Raw genomic sequence first — 13724 nt, forward strand, 5'->3', positions numbered from 1 at the left:
AAAGTGATAAAAAAAGTCAGTATAGTGAGGCATAAAAAGTCATAATATAGTAAATCATAAAATGTCATAAAAAGTCATAGTATAGCAAGGCATAAAACGTGATAAAAAAGCCATAGTGTAGTGTCATGCCTTTATTTGACAGTACAGTAGAGAGACAGGAAATGGGGAGGCAGAAAGAGCGGGAATGACATGCAGCAAAGGCCGGATGCGGGACTCGAACCGGGGCCGACTGCAGCGAGGACTTGTAGCCTCTACACATGGGGTGCCTGCTTAGACCACTACAAGCTTTAAAAAGTCATAGTATCGTAAGCTATGAAAAAGTTATAATAAGCTATAAAAAGTCATAGTACAGTAAGGTATGAAATAGTCATGGTATAGTAAGGTTCAAAAAGTCATAGTATAATAAGCTGTGAAAAAGTCATAGAGTAAGTTATAAAAAGTCATAGTATAGCAAGGTATGAAAACTCAGTATAGTGGGCTATAAAAAGTCATGGTATCAAAGGTTTTAAAAAGTCACAGTATACTAAGGTATGAAAAAGTCATAGTACAATAAAGTATGAAAAAGTAATAGTATATTAAGGTTTAAAAAGTCATAGTATAGTAAGGTATGAAGAAGTCATAATAGAGTTTACATGTTATGTAAAAACAGTTGTTGTGTTTTTGAGAGAGCAGAAGTTTTCCTCCGTTTTATAGTTTGAATCACATTTCTACGTGCAGGTATGAGAGCTGGGTGACTCAGAAAAAAGGTGAAATTTTTTAGAAAAAAGGTGAAATTTTGTGGGTTTTTAAAGAAAATTCCAATGCATTCCTAATGCATTATTTATTCCCAGTATTTTCGGAATAACTTTGGGAAAAATTGGAATTTTAACACCAAAAGTCATAGCACCTCTTTCGGGATCAAGACTCACGTTTTGATGTATATATTACTGGGGTTTTCCCTAACGACGAGTTACGCGCCAAAATTTGGCGGAAGAATAATAAGTCTGAGGAATATTAATAGAGAGGCACTCCTCTCAGCTATTCTAGCTGTAGAGGCCTCGGAGCTGAGCGCTCGTGGCACTAATCACCTCCTCCTCCACTCGGACTAGTTTCAGATTATATCTCAGTTCATCCAGAGTCGCAAAATATTAAATATGAACCATCTGTATTAAATTTTGTCATAATCTCTTAAGTCTTGAGCAAAAAGTGTTTTGAGGTTACACTAAGCTTGACCTTTTACGATCTTTTAAAGAATGGTTAGTGCAGTGAACATTTTTTCAGAGATTAGCATAGCATCTTTAGCATTTTAAGCTACCTTCGTACAGAGCCTGGCTAGTCTCCATTGTTTATACTAAGATAAGCTAAACAGCTGCTGGCTGTAGCGTCATAGTTTTGATTTTATCCAGCATAAAATGGAGAAGAAAAAAGTATTTTCATTATTGTTTATTTGCAGATAAAACAGAAGCAGGGTGACAAACAAATAAACAAACAGTAACGTGATAAACAGAATCTCAGCTGTGGTCGGTCTCTGCAGCTTCTCGGCTCTACCTGTGCAAGTATGAAGAGATGTTCTTTCACGATGAATCCAGATGTTTTAAAACACAAACTAATGTGGCCAGGCACTTGGGGCAGGTGGAGACAGAGCCAAGCTGCAGGTGAAGTTTCATAATGAAATAACAGGAAGTAAAAAGTGACAGCACAAAGTAAATGAAGAAAAGCAGAACAAGATACTTTAGCCCTGACGGTTTCAAACATGAACTCTCAGCAGAGACTGAAACAAGGTGGGAAACAAGGTGAGAGCACTTCCTGTCGCATCCAACAGGCTCCAGGTCTGATGCTGCGTTCAGGTCACCTCAGAGTTTCTGATTTGTAAATCATGGGGAAACTTTTCTACATCTGATCCAACCTGCGACTTGAAAACCCAGAATGTATTTCCTGTCTCCTTCCTCCTCCCTGTCACCTGAACGCAGCATGAACATAAATATCAATCACTGAGAGACAAATACTCACAAGAACTCAAGGGCAGATTCAGGATAAATAAACGACCTGAGTGAAGAACATCATGTGGAAACATTTGAATCAGACACAATAAACCTTCAGGATCATCAGAGTTTAAATGAATTACAGAACTACATTTTCAAATATTATAATGAGCTGATTTTAAATAATTAATCTATTGTTCCGTTCTTGTTTTCAGCTTCTTTAACATGACAATGTCTGAGTTTAATCTATGTGATAATAAAACGAGAGGACAGAGATTGATTTTTAATTCTCATTTATGTAACTGTTAATTGACCCAGAACCAATGTTGATGTATGATCGTAGATATTCCTTTGATCTCTGGATTTATTGAACCTTTATCAATTGATTTTACAGAAATGTCTCTGTATCATAATATATACATTGATATCAGTGATATTAAATTATATGATCATAATTTTCTATCATCATATCAATGATTGTGAAAGTGGTTTCATTATTGGATCAATATTGGCCCCTCCCACCTGGAACCTGATCAGCTGCATTGATTTCCTTTGTAGAGTTCATCACAAATTTCCAGATGTCCAACACGTTTAACGTCTCAAACTTTGACTCATTTATCAGCAGCGTGTTTAATCTAAACATGAGCTGAAAATGTTTAGAGGCAAAATATCATCAACTCAACATCTCATGAGTCTCATCCAGACGACACACTGACTCTACAAGCTGATGCTCACGTATCAATCGTCAATACATTATGGAATGAATTGGTTTGTTTCTATCAAGGATCAATTTCTCAGGAGTAAATGAGTAAATCTCATGGAGCCAGTCAGAATGCATCATGCTTGCACCAACAGCTACTAAAGCTGCTGATTGGCTGTTTGAGTGATTAGAGAGAACGAGCTGAAAAATAAAACTAAAGTAAAACTAAATGTGTTTTCATTTTATTTCTGTTTAAATTGATTTGAAACAATTAGTACTGAAAAACAAACAAAAAAAAGTCTCGTTAAGAATCAGCTCCAGGGAGATAAAGTTTTAACCTCAGACATTTTGTTTTTGTGTCTGTGAAGTTTAACTGGAGCTGGTGAACATGTGACATCATCACCTGTGACATCATCACCTGCTGTTGTGTTGGTGTGAAGTCTAGACTCAGTAGAATCAGGATGTGGTCTGGATTCTGGATTCTGGTTCAGCTCAGAGTGCTAAACTTGGTAACGGGAAGTTGTTCAAAGATGGCCGCCACTGTTCCATCCCTCGATGAAGACAGCATGAAAAAGTGAGAAAGTGGACCTTGAGTTGAGATTATTTGAAGGTTGATCAGCTGCTCATCTTCATAGTATCACATGATGATGAAGGTTTATTGTTGGTTATTATTGTTATTATGTGTCAATAATTTCAAACTAAAACTGGTAAAACACAAACATCTTCCTGACACACCCCCTGCTCCATCCACCAATAAGAGCTCATGTTTAGAGTAAACAGGCTGAAGGAGCTGAGAGACAGACTCAGCTGACTCGTGTCACTTCCTGTCACATGACTGAGCTCAGCGCAGCGTCAGCTCCTCACCGCCGCCTCCTCCTCATTCCCCAACATGTCGTCACTTCTTCTTCTGCACTTCCTGCAGCAGCTTCAGGGCGGCCGAGTTCTTTGGTTCCACTCCGAGCAGGCGGTTCAGGTCCTCCACGCAGGACGTGAGGTCCTGGAGGACAAACAGAGCACAGTCAAGACCTGGACCTACAGTACAGTCAAGACCTGGACCCACAGTACAGTCAAGACCTGGACCTACAGTACAGTCAAGACCTGGACCCAGAGTAGAGTCAAGACCTGGACCCAGAGTAGAGTCAAGACTTGGACCCAGAGTAGAGTCAAGACCTGGACCTACAGTACAGTCAAGACCTGGACCCAGAGTAGAGTCAAGACCTGGACCTACAGTACAGTCAAGACCTGGACCCAGAGTAGAGTCAAGACCTGGACCCAGAGTAGAGTCAAGACCTGGACCCAGAGTAGAGTCAAGACTTGGACCCAGAGTAGAGTCAAGACCTGGACCTACAGTACAGTCAAGACCTGGACCCAGAGTAGAGTCAAGACCTGGACCCAGAGTAGAGTCAAGACCTGGACCTACAGTACAGTAAAGACCTGGACCTACAGTACAGTCAAGACCTGGACCCAGAGTAGAGTCAAGACCTGGACCCAGAGTAGAGTCAAGACCTGGACCCAGAGTAGAGTCAAGACTTGGACCCAGAGTAGAGTCAAGACCTGGACCCAGAGTAGAGTCAAGACCTGGACCCAGAGTAGAGTCAAGACCTGGACCTACAGTACAGTCAAGACCTGGACCCAGAGTAGAGTCAAGACCTGGACCCAGAGTAGAGTCAAGACCTGGACCCAGAGTAGAGTCAAGACCTGGACCCAGAGTAGAGTCAAGACCTGGACCCAGAGTAGAGTCAAGACTTGGACCCAGAGTAGAGTCAAGACCTGGACCTACAGTACAGTCAAGACCTGGACCTACAGTGCAGTCAAGACCTGGACCTACAGTACAGTCAAGACTTGGACCCAGAGTAGAGTCAAGACCTGGACCCAGAGCACAGTAAACACCTGGACCCAGAGCACAGTAAAGACCTGGACCCAGAGTAGAGTCAAGACCTGGACCCAGAGCACAGTAAAGACCTGGACCTACAGTACAGTAAAGACCTGGACCTAGAGTAGAGTCAAGACCTGGACCCAGAGTAGAGTCAAGACCTGGACCCAGAGTAGAGTCAAGACCTGGACCCAGAGCACTGATTTTCATTTCCAGCCGTTTCGTGAACTTTCATGAAACTTTTATATAAATAAATTTAAATAATCAGATAAATAAAGTTATGTTTGATTGATTGAGTTTGGCTGAAATGTGCAGCATGTTAATCTATTTATATATTTATTTATCTGCTCAGGACTCATTAACATGTATGTTTCCACATGTACATCACATGTTAAAGGCGTCATGTGTCAGTGAGGAGCTCGTACATGAACCAACAACTTCCTCTGAACAGGTTTGTTTTTTAGAATCTGGAGATTTTCTCTTCTTCCTGTTTAACAGGAACTCAGGAGGTGAAGTCATGTGACTCTGCGCACCAATCAGAGTTTAGAGATCTGATAACAGGTGAGGGATCTTCAAACCACACCCACATCTGTTGTCGTTTGGATGTTTCTGGACACTGATTGATGGATTCCTGTTTATGTTTTATGGACGACAACAGTGAGACATAAACTTTGTATCAGAAACAATAAGAGCGATATTTCCACTAAACATCAGCCGCTGGTTAAGAACGGTGAGCGCATCATTTAAACCCACTCGTCTACGCAGCCGCTCTGCGACTTCAAGTTTTAGGCTTAGCCACTAAAATCATGTTGATTTAAAAACTCTAATTTCCCAGGTTTTTTTTTTACTAGCGCCCGGTGATGGAGCAGGCTGTAGAGTATCGCAGCGTGGAAACGCAGCTACTCAACTAAATCAATGCTGCCTGGACAAGCCCAGCCGCCCCCCCCCCCCCCCCCCCCTCCACATCCGCCCCGGACCGCTGGAAAACCAACCAAAACAAATACCCCAGACTTGCAAAATTAGAAACGGCGTACTTGTGTGTGTCCACAACGTCTGTGCGTCAGAAAGAGTGTTTCCCACCAATCAGAGTTTAGAGATCTGTGAATCAGATCTGATAACAGGTGAGGGATCTTCAAACCACACCCACATACCTCCTCCACCTGATGGAGCTGATCAGATCAATTCTTCACTGTTAAAAATAAATCAGAGCTTTAACTTTCAGTGTTGGGTATTTAGTGACAAATATGTAATGTTACTGAGAAAAGCTTCTGAACTGAAGCTAGTTTTAGACTTAATACAAAGATAAAGAGGTAAACAACCTGTCTGACTGTACACACACACACACACACACACACACACACACACACACACACACACACACACACACACACACACACACACACACACACACACACAGTACTGAGCTCTCTGTGTGTGTTGAATACAGATGAGCTGCTGCCAGAGGAAACATCAGCAATTATCGAGGCAGGAAATGCTTTTATTTTCTCAACCTGCAGACAGACGGAGTGAAGCTGACGTGTGATTGGTCAGTGTGAGAATCAGTGATGAGGACTCACCTTGAGCTCCTTCTGAGCCTGAGCCCTCCTGTAGAGAGCCTTGATGTTGCTGCTGTCAATCATCAGAGCCTCGTCACAGTCTCTAACGGCGTCTGTGTACTGCTTCACCGACAGGTAACACAGAGCCCTGCACACGTACACACAGACACAGACACACACACACGCACACACACACAGACACACGCACACGCACACACACACACACACAGACACACAGACACACACACACGCACACACACAAAACATCAGTGTTTCAGCTAGAATCTATTATGTTGCTCTGATATACAGACTTTGATGCTTTGTTAAAACTCCATATAGTCTAAAGGTATGATTAATTATAATGATTATTTATTTATTATAGATCAGCTCTAGCTTCTATATTAATACTGTGAAAGTATCAAAGCCTCAGTCCACAGAGAAATGCACACAGCCTGTATTCAGAAACTGAGCCTTAAAACCAGCCGTCAGGACTTCTGGAACTTTGTGATGTCACAACAAAGCAGTCACCAAGCCCCGCCCACCTGGACCCACCATCCAAACCTTGCAGGATTTGGTTTCTCTGAGTGTTTTTACCTGAAATCTGCTATATTTTTATTGGCTCACTCAGAAAACAGTCAGCCAATCAGAAGAGAGGCACAGAGCCTCCTCTCTTCTGATTGGCTCACCGACCTGTTGTTACTAGAGCTGCAGAGAGAAGCCTGAGAGAGGAGATGTGAAACTACACTGAGATGGTTTTTATATCTTCTGATGGATCAACACTTCAAGTACTACACTACAGAAGAAGAAAATATGGAGCTTTAACTTTTAACCTGGCATTTTTTTTATTATTATTTATTGATGCAACTATTTAAACACTTTTTCAAAAAAATCTCAGCCCTGAAAACAAACATTCATTAGCAGAAGGTTGTCTGTCACCTGTAATTATAAAATATTATAATTCATTAATATATCTACAATAATCCATTAAGCAGTTGTAAGGTTATTCTACTTTATTTTCTGTACTCAGTTCTCACTTGTAAAGGAGATCTCCATCTCACTGTGACTTCCTGATGAAATTAAATACAAATAAAAAATACATTTAATGAATTAAAAAGAAAAGTGTCGAGGTGGAGAAGAGTTGTTCCTATGAATGGTTAATAACTGATCTATAAAACACTAATAAATGATTTATTCATCTTCAACCATTCATCCATTAATTGCTTTTAAACCTTTTAATTGGAGCCTTATTTTATATTTATATTTTAAAATGATTTAATCAATTATCTAAAAACTAAATCAGCTGTTTCAGTTTCAAACATTTAGACCTGAAGAATTCATGTTAGATATTATTTTTAAATTTTAATTTGCAATATACTTTTAAAGCTAAATAACAGCAGGAAACTAAACCTGAAGGAGGATTCTGATTGGCTGCTGCCTCACACTCAGTCACAGTCGATGTAGGAGAGGAGCCGACCCACCTGTTGGTGTAGGTGGTGACCTCGCTGGGGTTGTGTTTGAGGCTCTGGCTGTATTTCTCTATGGCCTTCTTATGTTCTCCTTTCTTCACCAGAGCGTTGCCTTCTTCTTTCAGGGCCTGGCCTTTCTTTACGTCTTTATCACTGGGAGCTGAGGAGGAGGAGGAGGAGGAGGAGGAGAGGAGGATATAAAACATTAATATACAGAAGCTTAAATGAATCTGCTGAAACAAACGAAGGGATTTCATCTAAATAAACACGACAGATCCAGTTCCCTGAATGAACATGCGTCTCCTCACCGGGTCTGTTGGTCGGTGTGGTGCCGTTGTGTTGTGGAGCCGGGTTTGGTTTTGGGGTGTTGGCTGTGGGCTGCTGGGTGAGTTTCTCTCTGACAGACAGAGGGACTGTGGGGATGGGAGGAAGCTTCTCTCTCCACGAGGGACCGTCTGTCTCTGTGAGCGCCTTCGTCATCCTGACAAACGAGAGGTGGCACACAGGGTTTATGTCAAAGTGAACCAGCTGCAGAATCACATCATCTAAAGTCAACAGTGAGGAAACAGGAAGTCCAACTACCACAGACTCACAGACACAGATTCATGTTTGTTATCAAGTTAAAGCTGAGCTGATGAGCTGAGAGGTGTAACGGTTTCAGTACACACCTGTTTCTGTATGTTTTCAGTACAGTGAAAAAAACACTGGATCCGTTCGATTCATTTATGAATTTAACTTGTGAACTTGTAACCCAGCAGCAAACTGGATGAAATTCACAGACACATGTACCGTTACCAAAAAAATAATAAGAATTTATATGACTATCATTATAGGAGCCATTTCTGTTATAAATGTATGTGGGATTCCAGTCGGGCCAGTGGGTGTCACTATTCTGGGTCAGACAACATGGGTAGGAACCTTTCACTGAGGGACAGGTGTTGCTAGGCGGAGAAGGCATATAGTTTTTGACTGCAACACTGCGCCATGTCACTCCAGGTATGCTGCATCTATAGGTTGAAATCTGTTGTCGTTTGGATGTTTCTGGACACTGATTGATGGATTCCTGTTTATGTTTTATGGACGACAACAGTGAGACATAAACTTTGTATCAGAAACAATAAGAACGATATTTCCACTAAACATCAGCCGCTGGTTAAGAACGGTGAGCGCGTCATTTAAACCCACTCGTCTACGCAGCCGCTCTGCGACTTCAAGTTTTAGGCTTAGCCACTAAAATCATGTTGATTTAAAAACTCTAATTTCCCAGGTTTTTTTTTTTTTTTTACTAGCGCCCGGTGATGGAGCAGGCTGTAGAGTATCGCAGCGTGGAAACACAGCTACTCAACTGCAACCCCCCCCCCCCACATCCGCTGGAAAACCAACCAAAACAAAAACCCCAGACTTGCAAAACTAGAAACGGCGTACTTGTGTGTGTCCACAACGTCTGTGCGTCAGAAAGAGTGTTTCCCACGGCTGGACTCGCTGTAAACAGACCCTGCGCTCCCGTCTTCATCCAGACCACGTCACATGCTCATTTTTCTAACTTCTGTGATCAGATGTTAAATGTGCTGTAATTATCAGTATCATCATGACTTAGTGGAGGCCAGTGCATTTCTCTTGTTTGGCCTTAGTTTGTTGTCATACTGACTGAAATCATAATTATAAACCAAACTATCTGTCCCCAGATCTTTACTGATAGTCCTCTATAGAGTTGATGAATCTGAAACTCTTGTTGTGTGTTCGTTTGACGGGCCTCTGACCTCTGACCTGAAGCGGTCGGCCTGTAGAAAAGGTACCTGTTGGTGCCGTCGTGAGCGGCTGCGATGTTGCAGTCGATCTGCAGGGCGGTCTTGTAGTCCACGTAGGCCTGCCTGTAGCGCTCCAGAGCTTCATTGGCTGCAGCACGACGCAGCAGAGACTTCACGTTGAACGGATACAACTCCAGAGACCTAACACAACACAGGTCCAGATGACAGTCAGACCGGTTCTGATGGGTTTAATATCAGGACTAAAGTTCAACTGACTCTGTCGACCAGGGGTCGGCAGGTAAGTTTGGCCTTTGTCAAGGGAACAAAAGAACCTTTGGAACTTCCTGTCAGAATAAAAGCTCAGAATAACTTGAAATAAAGCTTCGCTGAAAGACAAAAAAAAAGACTCTGTGGGTAACTGTTGCTGCTGTGATGGAGATCTGGACACTGACTACAGTGGACCTTATATAGATTATCAAAATGACCAGCATCAAAGACAAAGTTCAGAAACTAAAAATCCTGACAGATGAAAATCACAGACCAAAATAAAAGCACTTACATGCTGCAGTCTTTGACACATTCCCCACAGTTTCCATCCTTCAAGTATCCGGCTGCTCGGTTCGAGTACAAGATCCCCAGATCCTCCGGACTCTTTTTATCTTCACAGGAAATCAGAGGGTTGAACAGAAGCATTTCACCAGGGAGGGAGAGAGGGGGAGAGAGAGGGGGAGAGAGAGAGAGAGAGGGAGAGAGAGAGGGAGAGACAGAGGGAGAGACAGAGGAAGAGACAGAGGGAGAGGGAGGGAGAGGGAGAGAGAGAGGGAGAGAGGAGAGAGAGAGAGGGTGAAAGAGAGAGAGAGGGACAGAGGGAGAGAGAGAGACAAAGGGAGAGAAAGGGTTAAAGAGGGAGAGACAGAGGGAGAGAGAGAGAGGGAGAGAGAGAGAGGGAGAGAGGGACAGAGGGAGAGAGAGAGGGGGATAGAGAGAGAGAGAGGGACAGAGGGAGAGAGAGGGTGAGGGAGAGACAGAGGGAGAGGCAGAGAGAGGGACAGAGGGAGAGAGAGAGAGAGGGTGAGAGAGAGAGAGAGGGAGGGACAGAGGGAGAGAGAGACAGAGGGAGAGAGAGGGTGAGGGAGAGACAGAGGGTGAGGCAGAGAGAGGGACAGAGGGAGAGAGAGAGAGAGAGGGAGAGAGAAATGGGGAGAGAGGGAGAGAGAGAGGGAGAGGGAGAGACACATGAACCACCATGTATTTTCAGTTTTAAAGCTGCAGATCACAACAACAGAAAACAGTCCGGTACAAATGTTTTAACAGTGACTGATGTTACAGGATATTTTTTTCTGTAATAATATAATAATCTTTCTATATGTTTAATGTGCTGTTGTCTTTTGTGTTATTTACATTTTTTATGGTAAATACTTTATTGAAAAAAATCTGTTTATACTTAATCATTAATATTTATATTTTATCTTTCCTTTTATTTTTCTTCTTTTCTTCTTTATTGTTAAGAACCAAAATAACAAACCAAATTCCTGAAAACCTCCTTGGCAACAAACCTGATTCTGTTTCTGATTCTGTTTCCATAAATGTACCATGTACTGCTGGTTGAGTTTACACTGCGAGCCGTTAGCATTCACCTCACCTGTTCACATGGACGTGGTTAATAGATAAAAGTATGATTTGACATTAATGTGCAGATGTTACGATTTCATGCTTCATCAGATATCACATTCACAGAGGGCTCCACGGACTGTGTAAGCTTCCTGTGTTGACACTGTGCGTCCTCAGGTGATACTCACTGGACTTCTCCAGCTCTCTGATGGCCTGGCTGTACAGACTGGTGGCCTCTCCGTACTGACCCGTCTTGAAACATTCATTTCCGGCTTGTTTCAGCTCAGTCCAGGAGCGGGACTTCTGTTTCGGAGGCATCTCTGCTTCTTAGCCGTTTATCTGACGAGAGGAAACACAGAGTTACCAGCTGTGCATGAACACAACACGGATGTCGACCTTCTGTCTCCATGTTCAGTGACGCGGTACAGGTGGGAAATTAAGATTTGTTGTGAGGGAAAAACTTGTTCTGGCTCCCAACACAAAGGATCTGGGATCTTTTTTCTGTGTTTGTTAAAGATCCAGTTTCATTTGTTTAAAACAAACGTGGTTGTCACGGATACCAAATTCTGAATTCTGAACATTTTTAAATGAGAAAAACTGTATTAGTTTAATTTTGTCAGTGACACCCAAAGATCTGATTAAACACGAGGGATCCTGACACTGGTACCGATACTGATCCAAAGTGAAAGACAGAAGCATAAAAGCAAAAACATCTAACACAAATCTGTATACAATAAAAGATGCATGTATGTTAAAAATATGTATATATTTAAACACACTTTTGTTGGATTTACTACAGCTGAGTCAAATGTTGTGTCCCACAAATTAGAGCTTCAACAATCAGTCGATTAACCAACTAGTTAGTGAACAGAAAATTAATCAGCAACTATCTTGATAACCAATTAACTGTTTACTTCCAAGACTCCAAACAGCTGCTGGTTAAAGCTTCTCTAATGTGACGAGACAGATGATATCCATCATATCTTGTTCTCTGACGTGAAATAGACAAAAATGAATCAATTAATTGAGGAACTGATAATGAAAGTAATCATTAGTTGGAGTCTTGAGAACAAATACAGTCCTTACAGAAGACAGGTACTGGTGGCTGAGATAACATGGACCCTTATAAAATATGATTATGTCATGATTAGGATTCACTCAGTGAACAGTGTTAATACCTCTGGGGTACTTTTATAGCCTGTAGTTTGTGCTGTATTACAGTTAATAATATTCACTAAACCCTCCATAAGTTCAAACAACCTTTATTCAAAAACATTGATCTTCATATCTTAATGAAAACAGGATTGATTACAGGGTCGTCACTTTAGCTAGCTAATAAAATGATAACTATCTGTACAAATAACAATTAATTAATGACGTCATCAACATAAATTATCAACGTTTGTCTTTTAGTCCTGGTTACATAGTCACACACCTGCTCATCCACTGTATACGTTAGCTTAACTAGTTGTGTAGCAGCCTGGTGACCTAGCTGCTAACAGTTGCTATAGCCGGTTAGCTTAATAACAGAAACTAGCTACATGTTTACGTTAAAAAAAAAAGCGAGAGAGAGAAAGAGACAGACTTGGACTACGTTCCCGCCTTATCTTTCGTTATAATAAGTGTTACCTCCACTCATGTGTCGGTTATTAGTTGAGTTAGCTCGCTAGCTAAGTTCTGCTAATTCGAGTGGCATTCAAATGGTGCCTCAAGCTAGGCTAACTTAGCAGCAGGCTAACCGTACATCCGCTGCTAGCAGTGCTAAAGTTATGAGGCTGCACTTCTCACCGGCTGCCCGGTCTGAGGGAACGACACAGCGGATTAAGTCCTCCTCCTCTTTGCGGCACTGACGGTGGAAACGTCTGGAATACTACCGGCTCCTGAACCCGTCTGTGTCCACCGGTAACACTGACATTACCGTCCTGCTCCTTCGGTCCCACGCCGCTCTCCTCTGCCTGTGTGGGGGTTTGTGTGGAGGGGGAGACGAGGGACTTACCGGCTGGCTCCAGTAACTTCTGCGGGTGGGTGGGGCGTGAGGTGGGGGGGTGAGGGGAGGACTCTACTGTATCGGTTTCGCTTCGTTTTTAAGATGCATTCATGTGCTGTGGAAAGTGTAGGAATTTTTCTATATTAGCACAGTGCCCCCTCTGGCAGCCAAAATTGTATGATCTGAGACAAGAGAAAGAGGCAGAGGAGGTATAATTATTCTTAATTAATTATTCATTAATCCTTTATGTAAGTAAGTGGCCATAACACAATGCCAAAATACACATTACAACTGTAAATCCTGAATTACAAATGCTATTAAAGTAAAAGTAAATATTTTTTGGGAAAAGGTTTTTTTTAAAACAACAATAAAAATCCTGTTCTGTTTTTGATCATTATTTCAAAATTGATAAAAGTTTTCTTTAAAGTTTAAATTTATGAGATAATTATCTTATTAATTCAGAAAAACAGAGCAGAATTTTTTCTCTCAAGTGAATGTATTACGCTTCCATAAGAAGTGTTTTTGTAGTTCTTTATTTTTCCAATCGCCAGGAAAGAACCATATAATTTAGTTTCTGATCATTGTATTTGGTATTGATATATGATCATAGGAAATAGTATGATTAGTTGATACACTTCAGTTGTAAACTGACAACTCACCACGTCCAATAATGAACATACACCAACTGTACAATATTACTGCTTCTATTTCTGCTATATTTAAAATTCTGACTTGTACCTACTATAATATTTTCATAATCTATTATTTATCTTTTTTTATTTGTAGTATTTGATATTGTCATTTTGTATTTCTTTCTTTGTA

At 41.5% G+C, this 13724-nt stretch overlaps 1 protein-coding gene across 1 annotated transcript; it reads right to left on the reverse strand.

Annotated features, from left to right (window-relative positions):
• Positions 1-1407: 1407 nt before the first annotated feature.
• Positions 1408-12932, reverse strand: tomm34 (translocase of outer mitochondrial membrane 34). The gene is made up of 8 exons (XM_056385378.1): positions 12704-12932; positions 11104-11254; positions 9864-9963; positions 9353-9505; positions 7865-8037; positions 7569-7716; positions 6112-6238; positions 1408-3658 (listed from the first exon to the last, which is right to left on the reverse strand). Exons 2-8 carry the CDS (start codon positions 11231-11233, stop codon positions 3557-3559), a joined length of 933 nt encoding a protein of 310 aa, XP_056241353.1. The 5' UTR covers positions 11234-11254; positions 12704-12932; the 3' UTR covers positions 1408-3556.
• Between the last annotated feature and the right edge of the window lie 792 nt (positions 12933-13724).

This window comes from Seriola aureovittata, chromosome 2, assembly GCF_021018895.1.
Source record: "Seriola aureovittata isolate HTS-2021-v1 ecotype China chromosome 2, ASM2101889v1, whole genome shotgun sequence".
NCBI lineage: Eukaryota > Metazoa > Chordata > Actinopteri > Carangiformes > Carangidae > Seriola > Seriola aureovittata.